Source organism: Spea bombifrons, chromosome 5, assembly GCF_027358695.1.
Source record: "Spea bombifrons isolate aSpeBom1 chromosome 5, aSpeBom1.2.pri, whole genome shotgun sequence".
Taxonomy (NCBI): domain Eukaryota; kingdom Metazoa; phylum Chordata; class Amphibia; order Anura; family Pelobatidae; genus Spea; species Spea bombifrons.
In genome coordinates, this window is record NC_071091.1 from 34,383,111 (window position 1) to 34,410,441 (window position 27,331).

Consider the following 27,331-nt stretch of genomic DNA (forward strand, 5'->3'; position numbering starts at 1 on the left):
GTTTAATCATCACATCTAATGTGGAATGAGTTGCTATTGGTACATGGCGGTGATATAAATTGTCATGTCTCAGACATGCAATGCCATATATATAAAATACATATTACAAATGATTATCAAGAGGTTTTCAAATATATTTGACTGAACTGAAACATTCTAGCTATATAATATAAAATAATGGGTTCTCATTGCCCATTCATTGAGGCAACACGTTTCTAGATCTTTAGTACCATGTAAAAGACTGCGTTAAATTATGGAACTGGGTCATTAAAGTGTATAAAGTCAAATGTTTTCCGGTACATACATATGTTTAAAAAAAAACTAATTTTGAATCATGGTTTTAAGCCCTTAAAAGCAAAGGGTTTTTTGAAGACTAGAATATTTCCAAGATGTTTGCAATGTTCAACAGTAACTTTCCTCTTAATCATTAGTTTTTGTTTCTTTAGGACATTTAGAGATTTCTATAAGAGCCCATACTGTTATACTCCATACAAATGGAGAAGAAATGTAAAATGCATATTTCACAGATATACGCAGTATGAATTGTACAGAGCCCCCAGTTGTGCTGTATATGAGAAATGCCATCCTGCTGCCACAACATCTGCCCCATCTTGCTGTCTTTTTCAGTGAACAGCAGATTGTAAAGTGAGACCTGCTATGGGGATGCTAAAAATGCAGAATCATTGCAAATCAGTCATGAGCTAGCTAGATGTTGCTTCTGTTACAGAACTTCAGAGTTACAGACTGCCTCTGGAAGCAACACCAGTACAAACACTGTGCATTTGGATCTTATTAAATTGAGTTTCTATGGCCAAGCAGAAGGACAAAGGTCAAAAATCACTATGCACAATGCAGAGTGTTGGCTGGGGTGGTGTAAAACATACTACCACTGAACTCTGGAGCATTTAAAATGTGATGTGTCATGCTGCACTGTCTGGAAGGACAAATCAGGGTTTGGCGGTGGCCAGAAGAGTGCTATAAACTGGAAAGCATAGTGCCTACTCTAATGTTTGGTGGAGGTGGGATAATGGTCTGGGGCTGTTTTTCAGGGTTTGTGGTAGGCCTTTTAGTTCCAGTGAAGGCTAATGTTAATGCTACAGCCTACAAAGACATTTTAGACAAGTGTATGCTTGTTTCCTGTTCCAGCCCCTGTTGCCCCTGTGTACAAAGCAAGGTCTATGAAGACATGGTTTGACATGCTTGATGTGAAGGAATTGGAGTGGCCTGCACAGAGCCCTGACATTAACTCCATTAAACACCTTTGTGATGAATTGGAACTCAGATTGCAAGCCAAGCCTTTTTGTTCAGCATCAGCTCTCACCTCACAAATGCTCTTTTGGCTGAATGCGGACAGATTACTACAGCCACAGAGTGGAGGCTGTTATACATGCAAATGGGGGGGGCAACTAGATATTAATGTCTGTTATTTTGTAAAAGGATATCTAACAATCTCATACAATCTCATACAGATACATCCTATGTGGATGGAGGTATCAATATTGAGCATTTTGTCACACTACATGGCCATGTATCGCTTAGCCCAACACTATGTCAAACTACCCCAAGTTTTGCAAGTCCTATATAACTTAACATTGTTAATTTGCTAACCAAGGAGTTAACTCAATGAGACCGCACTGTTGTTAACCCAAATGAGACTTTCAAATTATGTAAAGCCTTTTCTGTACACCTTAAATGAGGCACCTATTCTGGCAGGAGGCATAAATACTGAGCATTTTGTCACACTGTATGGCCATGTATTGCTTAGCCCGACATTATGTCAAAGTACCCCAAGTTTGGCGAGTCCTATCTAATTTTACATGGCTTACCAAGGAGCTGAATCAGTGGGACTTCACTACATTTTAACATAAATTACACTCATTACAGGCATTTTAAAGCCTTCTCTAGACACCATTAATGGGGCAACTGTGTTGCAGGAAGGGCTGCTCAACCCTTAGGCTTGGTCAGAACCTATAAATATGCATAACACAATAAATATGCAATGTGTAGAATCAGAATTTTTGTGCCTTTTTTAGGCTGCATACTACCCTATTTTTGTATAACCTCATAGGTTCCTACATATTTTTGGTCTTATAGTGTATTCATTTATAGTTGAATACATGTGAGCGTAAATTAATATATAAAATATATAAAATGAACAAAATATGGCATAACTGGCTTTTGGTGTTGGATTCAGTCATGTTTTTATCTCAGCTGTCACAGTCCCCATTTAAGACCCTTAATGGGATAGCTCTGCTTTGTGGCAAGACGCATTAGGTTTTCTCTTAGATGTGAAAGTTCCCTTTTAAATCAGAAATATCCATAAATCATGTGATGTTGCTTAGGTTCTGTAATGTTTAATATTTCATAGCTTTCATAGGAGATAGAATGGCAAACTGTGAATTAAAATTAAGAAACAATTGTCATCCTGTATAAACCTACGATGAAACCAGGAAGTAACATATAGATGCATTGAAGGGAAATTAGTTGGTTTATTATAAAGACGATGTTTGATTATATTTTAAACATACTTGTAGCCATGGGGATCCGGTAGCCAAGAATATGCTATTTTTCCTCTTACTTTAGAGATGGCAGAGTCACTACTGTTATGGCAGGAGAACTAAGAGGCAGTTTAAATCACACTCCACTGATTGCTATATGCAGAAGCTGGTTTAGGATATTGTGAGATAGGTCTGGGATCGCCCCTCGCTGAGGTCAAGGGACAACTGCCCGTCTTCATTCAAACCAGGCAAACAGCAGTAAGTTCGTGCAATCTGACACAGGGTCAGGTTTATTAGAAAGGTTGCAAAGACAAAAGAAATATAACAACACAGCAACAAAAGAAATACCTTGCCTGTCCCGCACTTACTATACAAGGGATGTCCCTCACTACCAGCTGGAGAGCTTCTCTCTGCCAACTTAACAATAATAAGTCCAGCAACCTTTACTCACATGTCTCTCCCACAGACAGGCTTTCTGTGTCCTCAGGCAGAGAGCTACCTGCCCTCCTGGCTTCCCTTTTATATCCACCCTCTCATTCACCTAAATTAATCACCTAGCAGGTGGAGGACTCTGGTGTTACTTCACATAGTATACAAAAAACAAAAACTGTCTCCGCTTCTTCTCATTCATATTATGTTTATATATTTGTTGCCAACTTTATTAGGGTAAGAAGCACAGACAGTTTTTGTTTTTTGTATACATTGTACAGCCAATACACTGTTTTTGCAGCATGCTTACACCTGTTTGGTAGGCCTCATATTATACATTTGCATTATTCGAGCCTGTGACTAGCTCAGCGCACTGACATTTTTTCTTTTCCCTGTTACTTCACATAGGAAAGGAATCTAGGAGAAACATACCTCCCTTCCACCACCAATCCTACACGAATGTCATATTAAAATGTTTGGTATCACTCAATCACTCAATTTTAGGGACATTCTAGTCAGTGTTAAGTTTCCTATGATACCACATGGTATACTCACCTCCAGTCAGCTCCAGTTCTGCCTCCGCAAGAGTTTGTGTATGCATGCGCAAAAATGTCCTAATAATTTAAATGTGAGCTCTTTCTTACCTCTCATTGGCTGCTTTTATAAGTATATCCGGGCAACAGAATCTATAATAATTTACGCATTTGAAATTTTAACTGTTTTCATAAAATGGTTAAAAACACACATTAAATTGTAAAAAAACTGATTAGATTAGAGGCGTAACTAAAAACCACACGGCCCTGGTGGGAAAGTTGCCCCTGGGCCCCCCAACAGTAGATCTGTGCCATCATTGCCCCCAAACAACTTGTCTGTGCCGTCTATGCCCCTTGCCCCCCTTCCAACATAAACGCTGGCACATATGTATAAACACACTTACACAAATTACACAAACTTATTCATACTCACTAACACACATGTACACAATCCATCTCATCCCACTTACACATACGTGCTCACACACACAGTCAGACATCCATGCTCACACACACGGTAACACATCGATGCTCACACACACACAATTACACATCCATGCTCACACACACAATTACACATCCATGCTCACACACACAACTACACATCCATGATCACACACACAATTACACATGTATACTTACACACACAATGCTCACACAAACAATTGCACATCTATACTCGCTTACACACAATTACACATCCATACTCACATTCATTCAAACAAACAACCCTGACCCCTGCTTACCTCTCACCACTCCTGCAGCTTGCTATCCGGCTGCTTGCACACTGTGCGGGGGCCTATTCAGTTTCACCTCTAGGTCACATGACGTCATTTGACCCCCATACGTTCCTGTACGGTGCGTATATGGACCAGGCCGGAAGGGCCCTTTATAAACTATTTGCAATAGGTATGAGGAAAGAGAAATAAGGGGTCGCAGGGGTCGCACGGGGCCCTCTAGAGCTTACGCTAGTATATTAGGAAAAAGATAGGATAATTCCAACACAATGTTATATAGTTCTGAAAATCAAGGCAGCGTCTTTATATGTTGTAGTATGTAATGAAGAGAAAAACATAAACAAAAGCTGAGATAAAGGCTGCATTTAAAGGAAAACTAATTTACTATCCTGCGATCTGACAAAACACTTAAGTAGCCGTTGGTTAGAGTTAATTTCCTACTGTTAATGGTCACAATGGATTTATACAAATAAATAAATATTCTTAAATTTTTTAAATAAATTTTTTACATAACTAAGTGGTTCCAGAAGTCAGTATTTTTCAATGAGCACAAATGACCTTTCAATGTTACATCACATACATTAGCCCCATAATTGCTGCTACTGGACATAAAATGTAATATGGAAAAGAAAAAATGTCGGTGCGCTAAGCTAGTCACAGGCTCAAATAATACAAATGTGTAATACGAGGCCTACCAAACAGGTGTAAGCATGCAGCAAGAAACAGTGTATTGGCTGTACAATGTATACAAAAAACAAAAACTGTATACAAAAAGCGCGGACAGTTTTTGTTTTTTGTATAAAATGTAATATGTCAAGCAGTTAAAATTCCATGAGTAAAATAATGATTTTAGCATCCTTTGATATTTTTGCATTAAGGCTTGGTAACAGACGTATGAAATTATTTTCCTCTGAATTACAATTTTGAGGATTTGCTTTCCCTCTCAGAGTTATCTAATGTTTTATGTGTTATCTCCAATGGCAGCCTGTTTGTCTGGCTGAAAAACGTATTGTGAGAGATCACTCTGTGACGCTTTAATCTTTAGATTACAGGCTAACTCCCGTGATATTTGCAGAGTTGATTCAGTTACATCTCGGTTCATTTGCTCATGCAGCTAAAACTGATCCTGCTTTATCAGTAATCACTGAAACCTGTCATAGGAGAAAGCCAAATGTCTTTTCCTTATCATCATTATTTCAGCAACATAAATATTCTATTAATATGTTCTCTGTGAAAGTAAAATCACTTCCAATTTCTTATTTAAAAAATACTCTGATTAATTGTATTATATCAAAAATATTGAAATGCAAACTACAGGAGTAAAGCTAAATCTTTGCTCGCAAAACTGTTTTGTGCTTTTGATTGAGTAACTTTTTTTCTTTAACTTGGTGGAAAACAATTTGAATTCAATCAGGGAAAGATTGAAATTTGATATCCGTATATATTGGCTTATACAAGGCAATCAACCGGGAAATACTACCTTGCTGCATTTTAGTGTTTTCTTTAGCATAGATTTTTTGAGCCAAAGATCTCATTCCCTCGTTTAGGTTTGAACACAAAATCATACACAAATCTGTAAAAAAATGATTTTCAACCATTCCCACGTTGTTATTTGTGCAGGAAATGAGGGCTAAAAAGCATACAATTGCATAACATTACTATGTTTTTTGTTTGACATAGAGAAGAACCTAAGAGTTCTCTTCTTCAGTTCCATCTAATGTCCACAAAGTTTTATGTTACATGAATGTTGGCTCGATAAAAGGTATCACACAGCAATGTATTGACCTTGAAAGTTGCCCTACTCCTGACCCAGGACAGCTCCCTCTCCAGCCGTCAACCTTATGACACTAAATCCAAGTGCAGGTTCAAAATTAGGGAACTCATTGAGCACTGACACAACATGGAGATTGGTCATTCAAATATAGTGATCTGTCTTCTGTTTTGTAGCAAAGAGCAGTAACAAAATTTAGCATTTAGCTCCTTTCAGTTGCAAAGTGATGAATTACTCCAAATAGCCCCCAAAAGTCCCTTCCCCAACCTGTGTGTGTCACTGTCAACGTAATTTTGATGATATGGTTTCCTGAATTGAAACTTACTCTAGCTGTCAAACCACTCAAAACTTCTGATTTTTTTTCCCCCTTTATTCTGTGATTTGTGTTTGTCGGGCAGACAAACACAAATCAAACTTTAGAGGTTTTCTTTAAAAAAAAAACTTCACATTGCAAATTACATAAACTGTTCCCTTTTTGCGCTTATAATAACTCATTATGTATTCTACTGACCAACATTGTCAGTGACGGCTTGCCATACATCATCCAAAACAGCTACAGCTACAGTATTTGGCTTGTGCTAGAATTAAACTATATGGAACTATAAGATTAGATAATCTTTTTAAACAGCTGATCGCGATAACAGGTTAAACACAAAGAAACTAGCTGCTCATAAACGCATACATTAGAGAAGCATAAGCAGAATAACAGTGCAATTAATTTTTAGTGTAGTCATTTCCATAAAATGATACACTTAGCTTTTTATAATGTCTAGCATGGCGGGATTAGATATGTAATTGATCGTAAGAGAATTTAGAGTTACATATATTTTCAGTCACTCGCAACTCTTAAGAGAATGTTCGCTTTTTGGAAAAGATTGAGCGCGTAACAACAAAACAATAGTACAGTATTAGGTAAAGATTGTTTGTTTGCCGATATGTCAGATGTCTACTAGTTCTATATCATACTATGGTATCTGGAATTACTATGCATTTTCACTCTTTTTCTTAAAAAAAATTGCTTTAGGCTAGGTTTCCACTTGTTTTTTTTTTGCTAAAAACGCCCATAAAAACGCCAATTCAGCCACACGGCGTTTTTTTTGTGAAAAAACGCTGCGGCCAGATATTAGCTGTTCTTCAATAGGAAATCGCAGAATGCCATATCCACTTGGCGTTTTTCTGTTTGGCGTTTTTTCAGTCCTCTTTGGCGTTTTTCTGCTTTTTTGGGCTCTGTGGCAGTTTTTCAAAATCGCAGCATGTTTTTCTAGAAGTCTATGGGAGAGAAATAACGCCATGAAAAAGCAATGTGGGTTTTGCCTTGGCGTTTTTTATGGCGTTTTTTTCCACAGTTACAATGCAGAGGATGGACCCAGTATCTGTGTGTCCTACAAGAAATAGGCTGGAAACAAACAGTTTCACACAAAACAAAGTTCATATTGAATTTTACACCATTTGGAACAAACATGCCATTACAAACAAACCAACTGGATCCTGCGTGCCAAAAGCAACAGCAAACAATTTGCACCATCATTTGGGGCCAATCTTCCCAGAGGAGCAGACATTCGGAATAAAGCATGCCTTACAAACCACAGAAAAGAGACAAAAGGGTCCGCCGGGGCGTTTAAGTAGAACTCTACCAAGTAAATGACGTCAGGAGGGGGCAGATACCTTTTAGCTGGGTGACAATTCCAACGTGTAAAGGCTGGAAAAACTGCCTAAGGTCAAAAAAGCAATTTCCACAGAAAGGCTAAAACACCAGAAAAAACACCAGAAAAAACTCCAGAAAAAAATGCCAAAACGCAGGAGAACGCAGTGGCAGTTTTCTTGGCGTTTTTCCTGGCGTTTTTCATCAAGAAAATAACGCAGGACAAAAACCCAAGTGGAAACCTGTTGAAAAATGTTGAAAATGCCCAAAAAAACCTACGGTGCAATATAAGTAGCTACTTATTTTCAACTGTATTACAATACCACTGTTGTTTTGTTGGGAACTTTTCTATATAGTGTTTCTAAATTATTCTTGCTAGAAATAGAATTGTAGCCAAACTTTCATTCTTTTCTGTGTTTTAATATCCTGAAACAATAGTAAAGCTACGATACTGGATTTTTTATGTCAAAATGGTTAGCATAAGAACATTTGACGCCATTTTTAGGTGGTTATGTTGCACACTGTTACAAAATCAGTGCCATGTTCAGATCTCCAAGAGGCTTTCAGGTTGCAAGATCAAAATTCACAAATAGTATATATTCCGTACATCCATAGGACAATAACTGAAGGATATAAAAGTATGATGAGAGTTTCCTTTTCGGCCCTTGGTGCTGGCATTGCTGTCTTCATAATATGGTTCAATGTGCTTTGCCATTTTATTGCAGCTTTTATTATATGGTTCACACTATTTGCACTAACCACAAAGTGAAGTAAAGTTATTATCTATAAATGAGAAGTATGGAAATTTCATGGATTAGGAAAATAAATATGCTGTAGGAAAAATGTTTTGTCAATGAGATTGCACAGGTTAATTAGAACATTCTAAATGAATATTCTTTAATACGTATTGCATATGTTCAATTAACAAAAACATTAAAGAATATTCATTTAGAATGTTCTAATTAACCTGTGCAATCTCATTGACAAAACATTTTTCCTACACAAACATAAGTCAAAATTAATGGAGAGAGCTTCAGAAAGATTTAATGAATATTCATTGCATACGTTCCAAAGTTCGTTCTTTTTGGAAGGGACAAAAGTACAAATGTGATTTTCCGCTAACTTGCTAGACAGAATTATAACGTTCAGAGTGCTCAAACTTAAGTAAAGAAAAAAATAATATATTCTAATCACATTTAGAACTAAATGTTGCTGCTTTAAAAAATAAAAAAAAAAGGTTGAATAAAACAATATACAGAAATGTCCATGTTTTTATATAGGGTCCTATAGGAGCCTTGTCATTGTAAAGGAAAATTTCTCCTCTACATGATTTTGTCAAAAACACGAAACACGAAAGATTTGGGTATGGAAAAATGTACAATTGTTAGCAATTGTCCCTGCAAGAGATCATTATTTCTTGTTTGTTCTGAATCATTGGACTAATTTTGGATCTATTCATTTACACATAACCGCTGTAGCAATTCCTAAGCGTACATCTGTAATGAAGTGGAAAAGGACACTCTGCAAGGAACAAGCAAAACATTGAACACTTTAAACAAGCACTCTGATATAATGATGGTTGAGTCTAGTTTAAGGTGGACCTTTAGTTACCTACATACTTTATTTTAATAAGCAATCATAAATTGATTTAAAGATATGAACAAAAAACATGTCTAAGTTATATATATTTCTCATATATATTTGAATAGCTTTTCAGAAAAAAAAGAATAGCCTACCTTTCTTTGAATATCTTATACTACTAACGCAAATAGTGCAATTTCTTTACAAATGATCACATGACCAAACAATAAAAAGGATTCAAGCTTACTATTGACTAACTTATTATAAAAAATATATTTTTTATTCTACTTTGATTTAAGTTAACATGTTTTTAGAAGACAGGTGAGCATTAATGATGAACGGTTGTGAGTTTTGTGTCGTGTCCGGCAGTTCCAGGCAGAGGTTCAAAATGTTGTATGCCCACCATTAAACTCTGAGTAATAGAACCGTGAGGTATTAGGAACCGTATCTTTACAGAACGTCTTTGGAGAAAAAGGTATTTCTTCTCCATGCATATGTATGTTTTCACAGAAGTGGCTTCATTTGAGCCACATTATCCGCAGGCAAACATCTGGCTTGGCTCATTAAAATATTCATGATTTGGACTAGAAAAGAGTCTCTAGCTGATCCAATGTAAAGAAGGCTATGTAATAATTTGGACACTATATGGAATTATGACTGCATGCGGAATTTGCTCATTCTGGAAAACTGAGTAAATGTAGCATTTCTAATTATAACAGAAGACCTTTGCTGTCTGACAAAACGGAACTGGCTAGGATTTGTAACTGACTTTCAACTGTAATACATAATCTTTATTCAAGGAGCTTTTTGCAAAATATATTTGATTATGCTGGACGTACTATTTTATCATGCAAAAGGTTTTTTTTTTTTCAAAGTGCTGTGATTTTGTATGATTTTAAGATATTTTGTATGCTGGGGATCTATCAGTGAATTTTTTCTAGGAAAAATCAATACCTAAAATATGTATGTGAGGATATGTCATGCAGTGATATTTAGCGATTAAATTACCGCTACCACAGCAAGGTAAAAATGAAATTATTTACAACAAAAAAAAATGAAAAAAGCGTGGTGAGCAGACATACAAAACACAATATTAAATTGAAAGAATTTCTCAAAAGTGATTTTGAAAAAAAAGAGAGAGGAAATCCTAAATAACAATGATGGAATATAGATTGTGGTAATTGTGGAGGCGATATAAGATAAAAAATTGTTATACAGTTAATCTGTGTGCTTCATGCAATAAAGAATAGCTCTGTTAATAATAAATACCGGTATATCTTTACATAAAAAAGCATATAACTTCAAAGGGCTATACCGGGCTGGCCTCAGGGTACCATAAGGAGGGAGACACCAGATGGTCATTGTGATTGTGTGGTGCCTCACCACCTTAGATAAATGGGTACGCATAGACTGTATCATTTTATGCCTTTGTATGAAGATCTCTGTGAGTTTGTCAATGTGTATGAATGTACGTTAGTCACCATACATGTATATTCACAATAATATGTCACTGTGCACACACAGGGTAGGGCCCTAGGCTGCACCTGAGCACCATGGTAAGACCTTACACCCTAGCATTCTACATTTTAAGGACCAAAGAGGCTGTACCGACTCAGCACAGTCCTCCTTTGTGTGATTTAGTTTTGACACTTCACTCAGGACAAAATAGTACATCCAAATGGCTTTAAGGAATTAAGATGCCTTTAGATCAGGATATTTACAAATAATGTAATATGTATACATTACATATTTTAGAAATTGAGACAGTGTAACCATATGAGCCTGCAAATAGGTGATTTATCATACAAAACACTCCCTGATAGGAAAATGTTAGAAACTTAGAAAGAAAGAAAGAAAGAAAGAAAGAAAGAAAGAAAGAAAGAAAAAATGAATTAGGAATCCATTTACCATATCTAAAAAATTAGATTTAATGTCTGATTACCTGTGCCGATATAAGTTTACAATGCTTTCACCGCATGTATCTAAGGTAACAGGATCAACCATAAATAGCAAAGTATTTCAGCTTTTGTTGTTTATTGTTCATAAATCACCTACTAGAAATGCTTCAGCTTATGTTTGTACATAAACACCGGGCTCTCAGAAAGCATTACATTCCAGTGAAAACCCTAAGCATAATATTTAACATGTGGTGCAGAGTACAATGTTTACATATTACCTTGTGAAGCACTATAATTTCCTACCATGTTCATATTTTTATATTAACGTATATACTTGTAGGTAATCCCATCCGTGGATAAGCCAACCCTTGCAAACTCAACCAAAATACTAAGAAAAATGTTCTACCCTCAGAGTCAAGTAAAAAATTGTGGAAATGTTAACAAACACTCACACTAACACAACACAGACACTCAAATAAACAAGCATTAATAGACACCTACACTAACAATCTGACACTAACACAAGACTCTCTCACTAACATACCCAGACACTGTCACGGACCCTATCACCCGAGTACCCGCAGTGAGTGAGAGTGTAAGAGAGTGTGAGTGAAGGTGAGTTACAACAAATTTCATTTCTTAATGGAAAAAGCCCTCCGAATTTCATTGGAACTGAAAAGCTAGGAAACAAAATTTGTTGTCTAAAAACTAATGGACCAAAACCAAAAATAAAAATGTGTCAATCGTATTTGGTCCATTTGCAAAAGAGGGGTAACCAGTATAAAGAGAGAACTTAATCCATAGACTTAATACAGAGACAGCAAAGAGCAGCTGTTTAGTGCTTGGTGAGTGAATACCCTCAAAGGACTACCAGATCTGCTACCAAAGCCAGTAGAGACAGTTTAGCAATGGCCTAACAAGCATTAACTGATGTGAGAAGCTAAATTCCTACAACAGAATTTCCTGCTTGCTTCATATATCATAGGACTCATGAGACATGTCACAGAAACACCTCTAAAAGGCTCACAGAAATAAATAATTTTGCAACTATAAATCAGATCTGTTTTGAAGGAAAAGGGAGCATTATATTGTTTTTATATATGGAACACCAGCAGATTCCTTAGCATTATTGCAATAGGGGAATAGTGAAAACTAGCTATAACATTAAAATCGGCATTATATAATTTCACATTAGGATTAACATACTGGTACAAAGAGAGAATATGGTCTTGCTATTGTGAGTTTACAGTTTAAGAAACAATGTGACAGTGTCCATCGGAGTGTCATCTACTTGTATATCTGAAAATGCGTCTTCCCTAACTATGAGATCTTGATCGGTGGCTTGATGTATGTTGATAACTGATACCAGAATGACATTAAGTGAGGAAAAACTGCAGATCAAGAAGAATAAAGTATGTGTTGGGTTGGTTTAAGGCTTGAATATACAAGTCATGGACTAGCGGGAGTAGGTGTGCCTAAATACTACTATCTGCTATCAAATGACATTTAAGGTTAAATTATAAGAAGTGATTCTGGAACAAAGGTAGAAAAGTATCTTTTATTACGCAATGGAATGGTACATCAAACTTAGAAACATAAATTTGAATGCCAGATAAGAAACATTCAGCCCACCTACTCTGTCTATTTTTCCTGAGACTCAGATCTTAATCAGGCATTGGTCTTGTCTTAGATTCCCTCAATGTATTAGCCTCTACCACTTCTGTGGAACTTACCAGAATCAGTTTTTATACATAAGCCCTCATTCATTTTAGGCTCTGAATGTATAAATCACAGGCATTCGCCCTTTCACAATTCATAATTACATATTTATATATGTATGTTCAAAATATAAATTTTCTGTAGTATGGGGCATACCTTTCTCTTATGCCCCACCTGGAAGAAAAAAGGTAGCTTCATTACACCTCAAATAATAAACTACATTTGCTTTTTAAAACTTTATTTTTTGTTACAAGGTCTGTAAACATTTCAACTATACATGAGAACAGGTAACCCTCCCTTTCCCTCAAATGCAACAAAATAAATGAAGAAACCATAAACAGAAAAAAACTAAAGATCTCCTTTAATCCTCCAACATGAATTGGACTGGGAGAGAGATCCCCATCGCCCAATCAGATTTGTACCTTAACACCAAATAAAAAAGTTAAGTCTTCATTTAATAGAGTTTGAATGCCAAGTAATAAACATATGATTTATCATTGCAATAGAAGATATTCCACACTCCATTTTCTTTTTACAATTTTTCCGGAAAAAAAATGGCTTTGCAAATAATGGAATCCCCCATTTTCAAATTTTTTTCCCAGACCTTCCCATCTCTAATTGTTACCATAAAGTATTTAAAAGTTTCATATTTCATATTCGTGCCTATTAGATTGCAAGGTTTGATTTTAAATTAAATTAATAATGATTTAGTAATGTGATAACTTTTGGGAAATCTGTGTAAATTCAGTTTCCCTGAAATAAATCAATTTTTTTCTAAAGGAGAATATTAAATATCAGTATCAATAAACAACATGGAATTACTTTTTGTTCAGTCTTTATTTCTAAAGAAAAAAGAAAAAAAAACTCTTTAGTAGACACAATGGACAGGATGACAATTCTTACTTATAAAACATCTCTTTGTAAACAACATTTGGGGTAGAAAATGTTTTACTTGAGGGCACCAAGGAGCCCTGAGTGAGAATATGAAGGATTTCCATATTGACTGCTTTTTCAGTCTAAATACGAGTTTGGACTTTCTTAAAGTCTGACCCTAAACTGTGTTTATGCTCGTCGCTAAACTTTAACATACAGGGAATTGCCTTTGTTTCAAAACGAAAGAAAAATAACTGAGGGTTCCAAATCAAAATGGTATGCATGCTAAACAACAGTATGTCCTGATGAGGCTGAAGCTGGAGCCTCATCACCGGGAGCAAGTTAAGAACTGCATGCTCACGTGCAAACTTAAACACTGTCCCAAACAGTTGGAGAAAGGGGCATCTTTGTAACTGGACTGACAGCTTTGGTGCGTAGTCAAGGTACATGCAGGAGATCAATGTTCAGGAAATTTAAATATAAGGGGAACAACATGAACACTGGTAACACAGACTGGTAGCGTCACATTAACGAAGCGATAAAGAAGAGAAGGAGGGGCTATTTATAGCATGACAGGGCCTTTATCCTGGAGAAGAACGTCACCATAGCGTCATCACTTTACAATTAACGCAGGAGAATCAGCCTGATCACACCCCCTGGTGGCAACCAGTAGCTGCAATGTGGGCACCGCCCCCTGTATCCACAAAGCACGGTCAAGAAGGTGGGGAGATATCGCTTCCTCCTGCCTGTTCCTGCCATCTTGGATTTTCAGTAACCTTGCCATTCCGAGACCAGGGCACTTGTTTGCAGAACTGAGCTCTTCAGTTTGAAAAAAATGTGATGACATTGACTCAAGCATCAAGCTGAATGAGGTTGTCCCCAAATATGTATTCTGATTGGGAACATTATGTAGAAGCATAGAATTTCACAGCCGATAAGAACCATCCTTCCCATATAATATATCTGTTTTTTCTTGCTGTAAGAGCTCAAACCTTAATCAGTCTTTAGTCTCATCTTAGATTCATAATAGCCATATGCCTATCCAGTGCATGTTTAAATTCCCTTACTGTATTAACCTCTACCATGCTTGTTGGTAGGCTGTTTTACTTATCTGTCACTATCTCAGTAAAGTAAAACTTCCTAACATTACATCAAGGCCTCCAGCTTTAGTTTATGACATTTCTTCTCCTTTGAAGTAAACTTCCTATACTTTGTTAAATCCCTTTATGCATTCAAATGTTTCTATCACATCCCTTCTCGTCTCTCCTCCAATATGTTTATATTGAGATCCCTTAGTCCTACTATTTTTTTATGCAAAGTCTCTTCAGAATCAACATATCATTTCCACAGAAAAGATATTTCTGTTATTATAAACAAAATGATTTCCCTAGGTCTGCACTTAAGTGGTGAAGGAAAAAAATGGGAAGATGCATTTTACACACAGTGGCAATTATATAGAGGCATACGCATTGGCTGGCGGATGAATATCCTGTTTGGACTAGCATTTTTCTTCATTATTTAAGTTTGCCTTTGCTGTTAAGGAGCAAAGGTATTTGTGTTCTCTTGTGTGTGGTTGGTAGTGTGGCAAAAGGAAAGGCTTTAATAGGGTTTTGAATGATTGAATGAAGATTTGTGTGTTTTTCACACAATTTAGATCATGAACACATTTTCACTGTTTAGACCAGTGAACGTTTCCAGAATACTTATCATAAAATCCTTTGTATAATACGCAGGTATAACTATATTGTAGGAAAAATTAAGTATTTATATGTAAGGCACACTAAATACATTACATTTTTGGCAAATGGGCCAAAAATGACTTTTTTGTTTTTGACGAGGGTGGAGCCTCTGATCACATTTTCTCCAGTATTTGGAGGAAATGGTGGAGAGGCTGTCCCTGTGTCTACATGATTCTGGCCTGGTCTAGTACTTTTGCAACAGGGCAATGCCTCTCCCCCATTTCTTTAATAGTGCCCCTTCTTATTAGCTGACATTTGTACGGATTATTGAAATTGGCAGTTTAAAAAAAAAATTGTATGAATCCAAATACACAAGTCTTGTAATGATATATAAAATACATTGAGGTGTATTTTTTAAGCTAGGGTAGGGACAGCAGTTACTGGTAAAATGTAGGTGGAAGAACATGGACCTTATGCTAACTGGAGAACAATCATCGGGAACTGATTCCCATGGCTCCATGTCCACCTCAACGATTCCTCACGAAAAACGATTTCCTCAAGAATGATATTCAAAGACCTTAACTTGAAACTGTAGCATGAAAGTGCTTTATAATCAAAGTATTTTTTTAAAAAGGCAGTCATGTTATTAGAAAAGAGACACAGATGTCACAATTATGTTCCAACTACTTTGTATTAATATTAAAAAGAGACTCTGTGTGTCTTGTATTATTTAACATTTTCTGTACTAATTATATTGACAGTTAATGTTCCGTTTCAACAAGGCATCTTATAAGTGTGTCATTCTAGTGCAAACATACACATTTTCTCATATTTAGCAGATTATGAAAGATTATGAAAAATTGCATGATCTAAAAGGTTCACCAGGGCTGAAAATATTAACCCTATGCTTGTTACAAGGTGTCTGTGTATGTTACAGATTTACAATCATTTTGTGATGTGGTACCTTCCTGAATAGTCTACTTGGATACGGCCTAGTACAACACATCATATAGAATGCTGACATTAAAAATGTATTAATTTATTGGTTCATTGTCCAAAGTTTCCATAAACTGAACAAATTGCAATTTGTTAACTTTTGCAGTTCTTTTTCAGGACATGTAGAGTCCTCATAATGTGTTTCGTGTAAAGCATTACTACCTTTATAAAATGTGTGTTGTTACATATATATAGGCTGCTTCATTTAGTTCAATGTGAAAACATTACAAATCATTTATGCTATATTTATACATTCAGTACATGTGAAATTATAATTTGACGAGTAACATCAGTAACCGATGATACATTTCAGACTACGGCAAAAGGATGATGGTTTTGATGTTTCTGTTTTACAGAGAAATGCGATGAGCCCTTGGTTTCGGGGCTTCCCCATCAATCCTTTAGAAGTTCATCCATGATGTATAACAGTTATGCTCCAGGTTATGCCAAACTCAACAAAAGAGAAGGTACGAACACATTTTTTTACTTTTTTTGTCTGTAGTATGTGAGATAGGCTATTCAGGCCTAGTAAAGATATGCTATATAATCTGGTTGGTGAGATTCTGCAGTTTGAGAAATTAGAGAAACCTGTAACATGGTAACAAGAAATAAGACATCTTTCAATTTATACATACTGGTACAGAACGAAAAGAAGGCCTTGCTCTTGTAATCTTATAATCTATTAGAAAAATGTATAAGAATCCTAAAGATGATACAAAAATACCATTGGAAAACATAACTGATATATAGGTATATTGTATTTCTAAAATTTGAAATTGCTTAGCTAATGCCATTGGATTAAACTAGGTTCTGTTTAAATTTCATATAAGAATTCAAAATGATCTATGCTGTTGCAGAAGAATGATTAAACAAGTCTATTAAAATATATTACCAGTTATAATCACTTTGATTTTAATAATTAATGCAGTTTAATGAAATTCATCCCCTTGTGATTTTTCTCATGATGAATATTGTTACAAACGCCTATGTGTGGGGTGGGGGCTACATTGATAATGATAAATTATGAAAATATATGATTTCTTAAATTAAAAGAAGAGGTACACAGAGGTGCCTAGATTTCATTGTTATAGTCACCTGTTTCATCAAGCATTATTCAAGGCCAACTTATTTTTTTCTTGAAGATGAGAGCTGCCTATCTTTATGCATTGTGGAGTTAAAACATGTATACGCTCTTTATGGGAAGCTACACCAACATCATATTACTTGTCCTTCTTTAAAATATACTTCCCTCCTGTACTTTATTAAATCCATATATGCATTTAAATGATGCTATTAAATCTTCTTTCTTCATTTAGCTACACATGTTGAGGTGGGGTGTCTAAAATTGTACTCTTGGGGAGTTCTGACCAGAGATTGTGGCATAACCACATCCCACTGTCAGCTATTAACGCCTTCAGGTATACAACTCAACACCCTATTTGCATTTTCCACCTGTGCTTACCTTTAGGTCCTTAGAAATCATAAGTCCCAAATTGACCCTTCTGTTGTTGCAATCAGCATAGCACCCTTAATATATAAATATATAAATAAAGCACTTTGGTGAGACCTAACCTTGAGTGTAGTGTACAGCAGTGGAGACCCAGTCTCCAGAAGGTTATAGAAATTCTCATATGGATCCATAGAAAGACTACTGGAATATTGTGAGGTTTGGAGAAAATGAAATATTACCACAAACATGTTTACCTTTAGGAGGAAAAGAGAACAACTATATTAGAAAAATCATTACGATACATACATGGAAATGCCATGATAGTGAGCCATAGTCTAAAACTAGATGGCCAGATGCTCAGACTTATAAGAGTGTGTAAGAGTATTTAGCTATTTATTTAAGGGTGATGCATAAGAAATATTACAAAAGAAACAGATGTTAAAAATAAATTACAACAAAAAGCTTTGATTACATGTACTGTGATTTTTTCATACTATACTGTATATTAAATATATGAAAATAAGTAAATAACTTAAAGGTGGTTATTATTTCACTCTAGTTATCTTGTAGGTTATGTCCCATAATAATACCATAAATGCAGGTTTGCTGTTCACTGGGCAACATGCCTGTTCTAATGAGTGGTAACATGCTATCATAATACATCCCCACATCATATAATAGAATAATAATAATAATTACATCCCTATGAGAACAGGGAAGACAGACAAGTAGAGGGAGAGAGATTGAATATCCTTAGAATAAAAATTCACTATTGGAAATGTTGTTCACAATGGGCATGGCTTAAAGGAGGCACTTGCTGCACTATGATTTGTGTGTGTCTGCTCAGTGTTTCAGGTCCCATGGTGACAAGCAGTTACCAGTGTTATCCCCTTTACATTTTCTAGGTATGGCAGGTAACATTGGTGGCATGTTGTGGGGGCTGACATCAGTAAGTTATCGGGAAGACGGGCATGTTGTCATGTTTAGAGATAGGTAGGGAAATGAAGGGGAGGAGAGAGAATTAGAGGAGTGAGAGTAAGAGACAGAAGAAAGGAGGGAATGAGAGAGTAAATAAGTGGGCATGAGAGAGGAGAATATGGCAAGAGGAAAATGGCAAAGAAAAGAAGGAGGAGAGAGATAGCATTGACGGTAGAGGAAAAACAAGACAAATAGAAAAAAGAAGGGGAGAGATCTGGGGTGAAAATAGAAAGTGAGAGAAGAGGTGGGAAAGAAAGACAGACTGAGCAGAGGGAAAAGAAGAAAGATGTTTGTATGTTTACATATATATTTATGTATATCAACTTTTTTCATTGCATTATGAATATATAGCCGGTGGTCTCCTTCAGGTGCCAACCCAATATCATTTGTGTAATTTAATACCTGAAAGTCTTTCTCCTGTTTGCCAATGAATTGCATTTCGCGTTGCAAAGTAGTTTGCACAGAGACTCAAAATTGGATAAAGGAAATTAACTCATTTAACTGAGGTGTAACTTCATGTGAGAAAAGAATTTGCATATGAAAATAATTTGTAACTTTTGTACGACAGACCAGGTCTATATCAGGACAACAATTTGAGAATGGCAGTGTGTGAATCTCTGTGGGACTGAAGTACATGATTAATAAGAAAATCTTCAAATGGCAGCCCCCTTCTATGAAATTAGGGGTACAGCATTGTAGAATATTGTGGAATATAATCATGTATTGTAGATGTAACAACGTAGCAGTGGGAAAAGGTTTGGTTTGAAACTCACTACTAGAATTGCGCATTTAGTTTTTACCGCATGTTTTTGGGCAATTAATTTTGTTTCCTGGCCATTCTTCTCAGAAGAAATTGGGGGACAGTTTTTGATTTGGGAATGACATTCAGGGGGTATTCCCAAAGGGAGAGGTCCTTGACACCTTCTGGGCTCATCTTTCAGCTACAGCAGCACCATCTCAAGGTTAAAGAAGAGATCCACCCTTGGCCACAGCAGCACGTAACCAATGGATACACAAACCCAACAGACAGAATGCTATAGGATTCAATTTGTACCCAAATTAGAAAAACAATTATCCCTCTGAGTAAGGAAGGAAATTGAGCTGCAGAGCCAGAGCAGGGCAGGTACTGGCAGAAAGACTGAATCCCCCCTCATATTAGAAATAAGAAGTGATCCACCAGAGTAAGGATGATGAGAGAGGAGTAGTAGCAGTAGTAATAGTAGTACTGGGCCTGGGCAGACAGGCACTGGTAGATGCTAAACACAAACATTTCCCCAATATTATATATTACACATATTATAATGCCTGGTTTTGTCACTAATATGTATTGATCAATGAAGAATAATATATGATACGATAGAAAGATAATATTTTTTTGTCCACAAATTAGAGGTTTGGCTAGTAGCGTAAATGGGCAATTGTCTTAAACTACTTAGGAACATGTTTTAAATATCAAAAACCTTAAGGTCACACTGTACAATGCCTGGTTTTGTCACCAATATTTGTCAATAAAGATGGCAAATAATCTATGATTATCCGCAAAGAGGTTTGGCTGGTAGCGTAAATGGGCTAATGCCTAATTGTGTCACAAATATATTATTTGTGTTGACCAAAAACTAGATGTTTTGCCCTAAAAAAATGGGGAAAAAATACCTGATGCAGTCCCTGTAAGTGGTATTTATAAATTATATATATACACTACAGCTTCTCAAATCCACCCCACACCAGTACATTTTCTGTTATTATTACTTTATTAATAACAGTATTGATCAATGAGCACCAAACTCAGCCTCTGCTAAGCTGTCACTGTCTCACACTCCCATCATTCTGTAACTGCTGCTACTGACAAGTTTAAATGGCGTCAGCACACTTATATATCTAGTGCCTGAGCTGTGCAAAAGGTATCTGTCCAAAGTGGGCTCCAACGGCTACTTCTACCTATCCATCATTGATATGTACCGTCCTACACACAGTCCCTTCCCACTTTACCTCATCAAATAGCACCAAAACAGCTTTTAATGGTACCAGCTATGAATGGACAAAGACAAATCGTAATAAAATTCCATCACTGTTGCAAAGTAAAAAAAGAATGCTTTTGGATTTATTTTGTTATATTTCATGAATTATTGTTATTGATATCTTCAGAAAGCGTCACTTTTACAGCATGGTCACATAACATTGCATTATATGACCCTGGTACATTCCAACCATTTTGGATGAGCAATCCCCCCCACCAGGGCAGCCCACCCCTGTGGGAGATATGAACAAATTAGACAGTTTGGAACAAATTTCTGAGCACTTGGAAACATATATTATTTGGTATCATACTAAATAATACATGTTTCGAAGTCCTACAAGAAGTCCTATAACGTTTTATATAAAACAAATATATTGTTTGCAGTCACATTTCAAATCCAAAAGGCAATTATTGAATATATATATATATATATATATATATATAGATGGATGAAGTAAAATGTATGACACAGAGCTGCCTTAAGTCTCCGGATTACATCAGAAACAATATGTGGAAATTGTTTGCCAGCATGTCAGTGAAAAGGTTTCTCTTTAGAAAATACACAATTCTCAATAACTTTTAAATGAACAATACAATGGTTTTACCAAACTATAAAAATTACAAAAAAAAAGTTCAGTTCAGGCTCTGCATAAAATGCAAGAAGTAGTAAATACTCAACAACTGGCATTAAAGTAAACAAAAAAAATAGTCTGTGTTTGGCACTTAGAAAAAATCTTAAGCAGGTTGGAAGTTATGGGGCATGACTAAGGGCAAAGCTATATTATAGACCCATAATCTCAACAGACTGCTATCAAACAACAGGCTAGGTACAGTATAAAACCCAAACGTCTTGTGCTCAGAATTGGATGAGCATACCGCTATTGGATCATCAATCACTAGAGAACAGACTTTCCGCTGTGCAGCCAGTCTTCAAGGGTGAAATGTTATTTTTAACAGAAAGTATAAGTTCATACAATATTTTTACTACTTCCGCAATATTTTACAGAATTAGAAGTTAAACTGATTCATGTTTAGAGACAACCCCCTTCCATTCACTTGTTTTCGCATTAACGTAACCCCTTTTGGTTGGAGTTCACTTCATTTTTGACAGAGATTGGCATGAATTATTACATATTTTAAAATAAGGTCAAGCAAATTAATATTTTTATTCAATGGCGTGATACTCAAAGATGCTTTATTAAAATGATAGGTATACATTTGGGTTTATTACCATAATTATCATTATTATCTTATACACTCTCAATTACTTAAAATTAATGGGATGGTAGTGACTTTATGGGTACTTTTTATCTTAAGTGATTATGACCTATTGAAGTGTATTTAAATTGCAATTATATTATCAATTTAACTATTGAACTCTGGAATAACCCATAACCAAAACCTGTAAAAAATACATTAATATGTTTAAGGATGTCTCTGAGGTGAAACACTTTTCGACCATCATATGTTAATACAGATTGATTCATGGGAATCAGTATGTCCATTCTGACTACAAAAATGACCTTGCAATCCACTGCAATGAAAAGTCTTTGTAGGATAGCATAAAGAATGTCTGAGATTATAATGTTGAAAAGTTGAATTAAGGGCAGCTGAGTCTAGTTCACAGGCTAAACCTGCAATGTCCCTTGTACTTATAAAAAGAAATAGACTGAAACAAAATACTCTCCTCAACACCGGTGTGGTGTTGTTCCATAGAGCCCCTGAGGAAGTTAAGTTTTAACGAAACGCGTAGGGCGGAGACCACACCAATGTATGTATTGATTATTAAATTATTATTTATTAACATCAACGGCGTTACCGGGAGGAGAGTCTCAAAAACAGTGACTTACCACACCTATTCACCGCGCTCTGGAACAGAGGGGAGCGCTTAAGCACCTGGTACTACACTATTTCCAGAAGAGCACTTTATTTTACGGAGGTGCCCGGTAACCCCAATTTTATCAATGCACATATTGCACTTGAGCTGGCCGTCAGTGCATGCTTGTTTGTGAGTTTATTCATAATAAATTGTATACAGAAGAGACAGTATTACACTATTTTTGTCCTTTCGCCTATGTCCACTCGTGTCCCCGAGGGGGTCATCCAGTCCGGTCTTATCAAGAGAGTTTTTTTTGTTGAGATATTCTGTTTTCTCTGGGATCCGAGCTACTGTGAGTTTTTTTTGCATAGTTAAATATAAACGTCCTTCAATAAGATCCTTAGTTTACATGGTAAATGTACATAGAAACTGATAAAATGATTTTTTTATTTAAAGTAGGAGCTTTTGGCAACTGGTTGTGCTCTGTGGAAGTTGACATAAACATACCTGGGAACTTGTTGGGATAGATGCAGAGTCTACAGGTAAAGTGTTGCGTCCAAGGGCTCTAAGATGATTATCTTTAGTCTCCGGACGGAGACCAGCATTTGGATTTGTCCCGCCAAGGTTCCTCCCACTCATGCCAACTCTATGCCCACTTCTCTACTGGTACTAGCCTTACCACTTTCCTCTGATAACAGTCATACCCCCAGGAGAGGTAGCGCTCTTGACACGTTGAAGGGGCATCCATATCACTTGTTTGGCCATACAGATCAAAATAAATATCATTTCCTTATGGACACTAGGAAGAACTCGTATTTACTAAATTTAAGGCTGATTTTCAGAGAATGAATTACATTTAAGTAGCATAAATCATTATTGAAGGATTCCCTTCATCTCCCCTCACACACACTTTTCCCTTGATTTGCTTTTGCTTTCTAATTTGGCTTTCTTTTGACTAATTGCTTTGAATATTAAGATCCCTAAGTCCCTGTGTCTTTCCTAATAACTTTTATCCTGCAAATCATTCACCATTTTAGCAGCTCTCCTGTGTACTATCTCCAGTGTGCCAATATCCTTCTGGAGATGGAGTATCCAGAATTGTACACAATACTCCGAGGTATGACCAGTGAATGACCTCTCTGCTTACTTTTTCAGACACTTGAATGGTGTGATGCATGGATTGTGTTAAAGTAGCCAATTGTGAATATTGTTCCTGACAGATCTCATCTCTTTGTATTGCCGTTTCTTTGGCTACTTAGACAATCTCCACAATATACTGTATTTACTCATCAATAATAAACACAAAATGCTTTGTACAATGTTTACTTTCCTAAGCTAAAATTAAATTACTATTTTTTGAAGGGCTAAATGGTAAATCTTGTAGTATTTTCACTCAACAACATAATACAGTAAAGAATAATGCGGCAGTTCAAATGATTTAGAATAATACTTAAATATTAATGCATAAAAGTGTGTTTTTGCATTAATAATGTAGATATTTCTTTAAAGAATGGAGAGACACTATTACACAGTTGCAGTTCCACAACTGCAAAGCATTTACTATTTCAGTTAGTGGCTGATTGCATGAAGCTGGATATTTTACAGTAAATTTCCTATTCTTGTGGCCTTTCTTTTGAGAAATCTAAAAGAGGTTCACATCTCACTTTAACAATAGCTGTTAGAGCCACAATGGGGGAAAAAGCCATTGACACTGAATTAGAGCCTCAACTATGACATGCTTTTGATCCTGCTTATCAAGATCAATTACTGCTAAAGAAGAGGCCTTGAGCTGTCCTGCTCTTTAGCTGTTATACATCTCGCTACTAGTCAGAGGAACAACAGTTTATCTATCATCTATCTATACATTTTCACCATTTGTATACCTACTGTTGGAAGATGTGTCAAGATAATATAGCATTAAATAATATAAGGTATTTATGTATATAGAGCATTTTTGAGAATCAGCATTTTGCACCAGAATTCTGCGCTACAGAATTGCTTTTTATATAATAACCTCCTATCTATCTATTAGTTTATATAGCACATAGTAGACATGATGAAACCCTGTCTCTCGATGTTACATGTCATCCTTGTCCTGGTTTCTTTAAACAGCTTGTGGCTCATCTAGTAACCACGGGCCTTTATGCTCTCATCTTCCCTACCTGGAGCATTGATCCTGACATGATTTCATGTGCATTGTTTATGGGTTTGTCTGCTTCTCTTCGTACCTTGTTTCCTTCGTACTATGGCTCTCATTCTGCTCATCGGTACACTCTGTTCATCAGGTTCTTTAGCATTATTTACAAACAGAAAGAATACAAACACACAATAACAGTGACATTAACAATATCGGACCTTAACAATAGCATAAACACATATAATGTAATAATTTTCCAAGATTTAGGTATCATCTTAATATAGTCTTCAAGGGACACACATGTCCAACTCCTTAACTATTTTATGTATTTTTATTAAAAGCTCAAATTAAATTAAACAAAAATAAATAATTATCCCTCACCAGAGCACTAACTAAACATTTTTCCCTTCTGAATGAAGGCACTAGCCGCATTCTTTTCTCGCTCTCTCTATAGCTATCCTAATTTTCTCTCTAATTTCTCTTTATTTCCCCCCTTTCTCACTATCACTTTCCCTTCTTTCTCACATCTCTTACCAATCTACCTCTTCTTTTTTCTTGGAAGCGGGTGTGTGGTATGTCCCTTCAGATTTCTGCTTCAGTGTTCCCTCCTGTTTGGTATGGCTTTAGTGCTGAGTGCCAGGATATGACATCATATACTGGTGTTCGACATCAATTGCCATTACACAGGGAGCTCTGAAGCAGACAGACCTTGTGCTCCGTTAATATTTGACTGATTAGAGGGATCTCCCCAACTGGCCAGGCAAATCGGCCAGTACCCCACTAGTACCCCACTAGTTAAGGTGTCCCAGGCAGCTGACTAAACCGCCCGGTACTAAGACTGGCCCCTGGATATGGGATGTTTACTCCATTACCAGGAAAACAATACAAATACTACAACTAAAAATAGTTTTCTCCACTTGCTATTACCTTTAAGGCCCATTTTTAAATTTTTGTATATAGCTCCTTAATGGTGCCGGACCTGGTATGTTGGCTTCTGGGAATTATATTTCCCAGCTGAAACCTTGGAGAGGGTACAGGCAGGGCCGCCCTACAATGGAGCCGACTGGGGCAATTGCCCCAGGCGGCACTTTAGAAGGGACGGCACTTTGCCGCCCCAAGCGTTTTTTTTTTTGTTTTTTTTAAGCGGAGGAGAGAGAGAGGGTCACCAAGTGGTTTTCGCTTACCCGCTCGGCGCCCCTCTCTCTCTCCTCTGCAGCGAGTCTCCCTGTTCGGTCTCGGTGCCGGCTTGTAATGCAGAGCGCCGGAAGTGACGTGAATTTCCGGCGCTCAGCATTACAAGCCGGCACCGTGGCAGAGCAGGGAGACTCGCCGCAGGACTGTTTAAAGGTAAGTACCGGGGGGGGTAGATAATGGCGTCAGCGAAGTTTAAAATGACGCCCCCCCCGACGCCGGGGGGGGCGTTATCTTAAACTTCGCCCCAGGCGGCGTTAAGTCTTCGGCCGGCCCTGGGTACAGGCATGCTGGATTCGGGTTTGTAAATACCTTCTGCCACCAAACAATCCTCTGACACTCAAGAGCAGATCAAGATCAGATAGGGTCCCCTAAAACAAGTAGGGTGATCACATAGGCCAGTAACTCACTGAAGGAAACTAGTTACTCAGGTTTACATCACACAGCTGTGCTGGTTAATAATATGTAGGGAAAACACTGTTACAATGGGATCCCTCCAAATTAATTTATATAAGCTGCTATATAGATGCTGCTTCCTTTTACTATTACACCAATATACATGAACACACAAAATTAGAATGCACATATATGTACAGGGCAGTGGTTTGATATTGGGCCACATTGAATTATCACTTACTAAAGATTGTCTGGGGTAGCCCTACCCCTACACATGGCTAGCTCCACCCCTCCACAACGCCTAAGAGCTCCAGGTAGCGTACCCTATACTTCCCAACTGTGCAGATTTTTGGGCATTGTCTTGCTTTCCTGATTAGTTGACTGGCCCAAGGAGCTGTAAAATAAATGGAGGCCTGTGTTGTAGCAGTAGTAGTAGTAGTAGGACACTGGGCCTGGGCAGGCAGGTGACAGGAACATGAAGCCCCGTGGAGAAAGACTGAATTTCCCCAATATTATATATTATACATATTATACACTCAACAAGTATTTATTGTCACCAATATTTATTAATGACAAATAATAGATGATATGATAGAAGGATTTTTTGGCTTCTTCTACCTATCAGTCATTGATATGCACCCTCCTACACAAAGTCTCTCCAACTTAACCTAGTCAACAAGCGTCAAAACATCTTGTAATGGCGCCAGAAATGCTTGTAATGGCGGCTACACATGGCGCCAAATGGATGTAATATTACAAAGTTTCGCCATTTTTGCCATTCGTTTTCTGCAATTTCATCTGAGATGGGCCTCGTTTTCGTTGATTCGTACAAACGCACAAAACAGACAGTTTTTTGTTAAAGATAAAGTTTATTGTGCGAAAACAAATGCACAAGTCTAGTAATACTGTAGATTTTAACACACATGGAAACCGATTCACATATAACATCAGATCTTATTTTTCCGCCTGTGAATAATATACCCCCCC

The 27,331-nt window shown here is 36.7% G+C and overlaps 1 protein-coding gene across 1 annotated transcript in view; it reads left to right on the forward strand.

The window, feature by feature from the left end:
- CNTNAP2 (contactin associated protein 2) overlaps positions 1 to 27,331 on the forward strand; it is a 650,026-nt gene that overhangs the window by 184,282 nt on the left and 438,413 nt on the right. Inside the window, exon 2 of the mRNA XM_053467334.1 lies at positions 16,713 to 16,823. Within this exon, the coding sequence (XP_053323309.1) occupies positions 16,713 to 16,823 (111 nt within the window). The remainder of the gene's footprint in view (positions 1 to 16,712; positions 16,824 to 27,331) is intronic.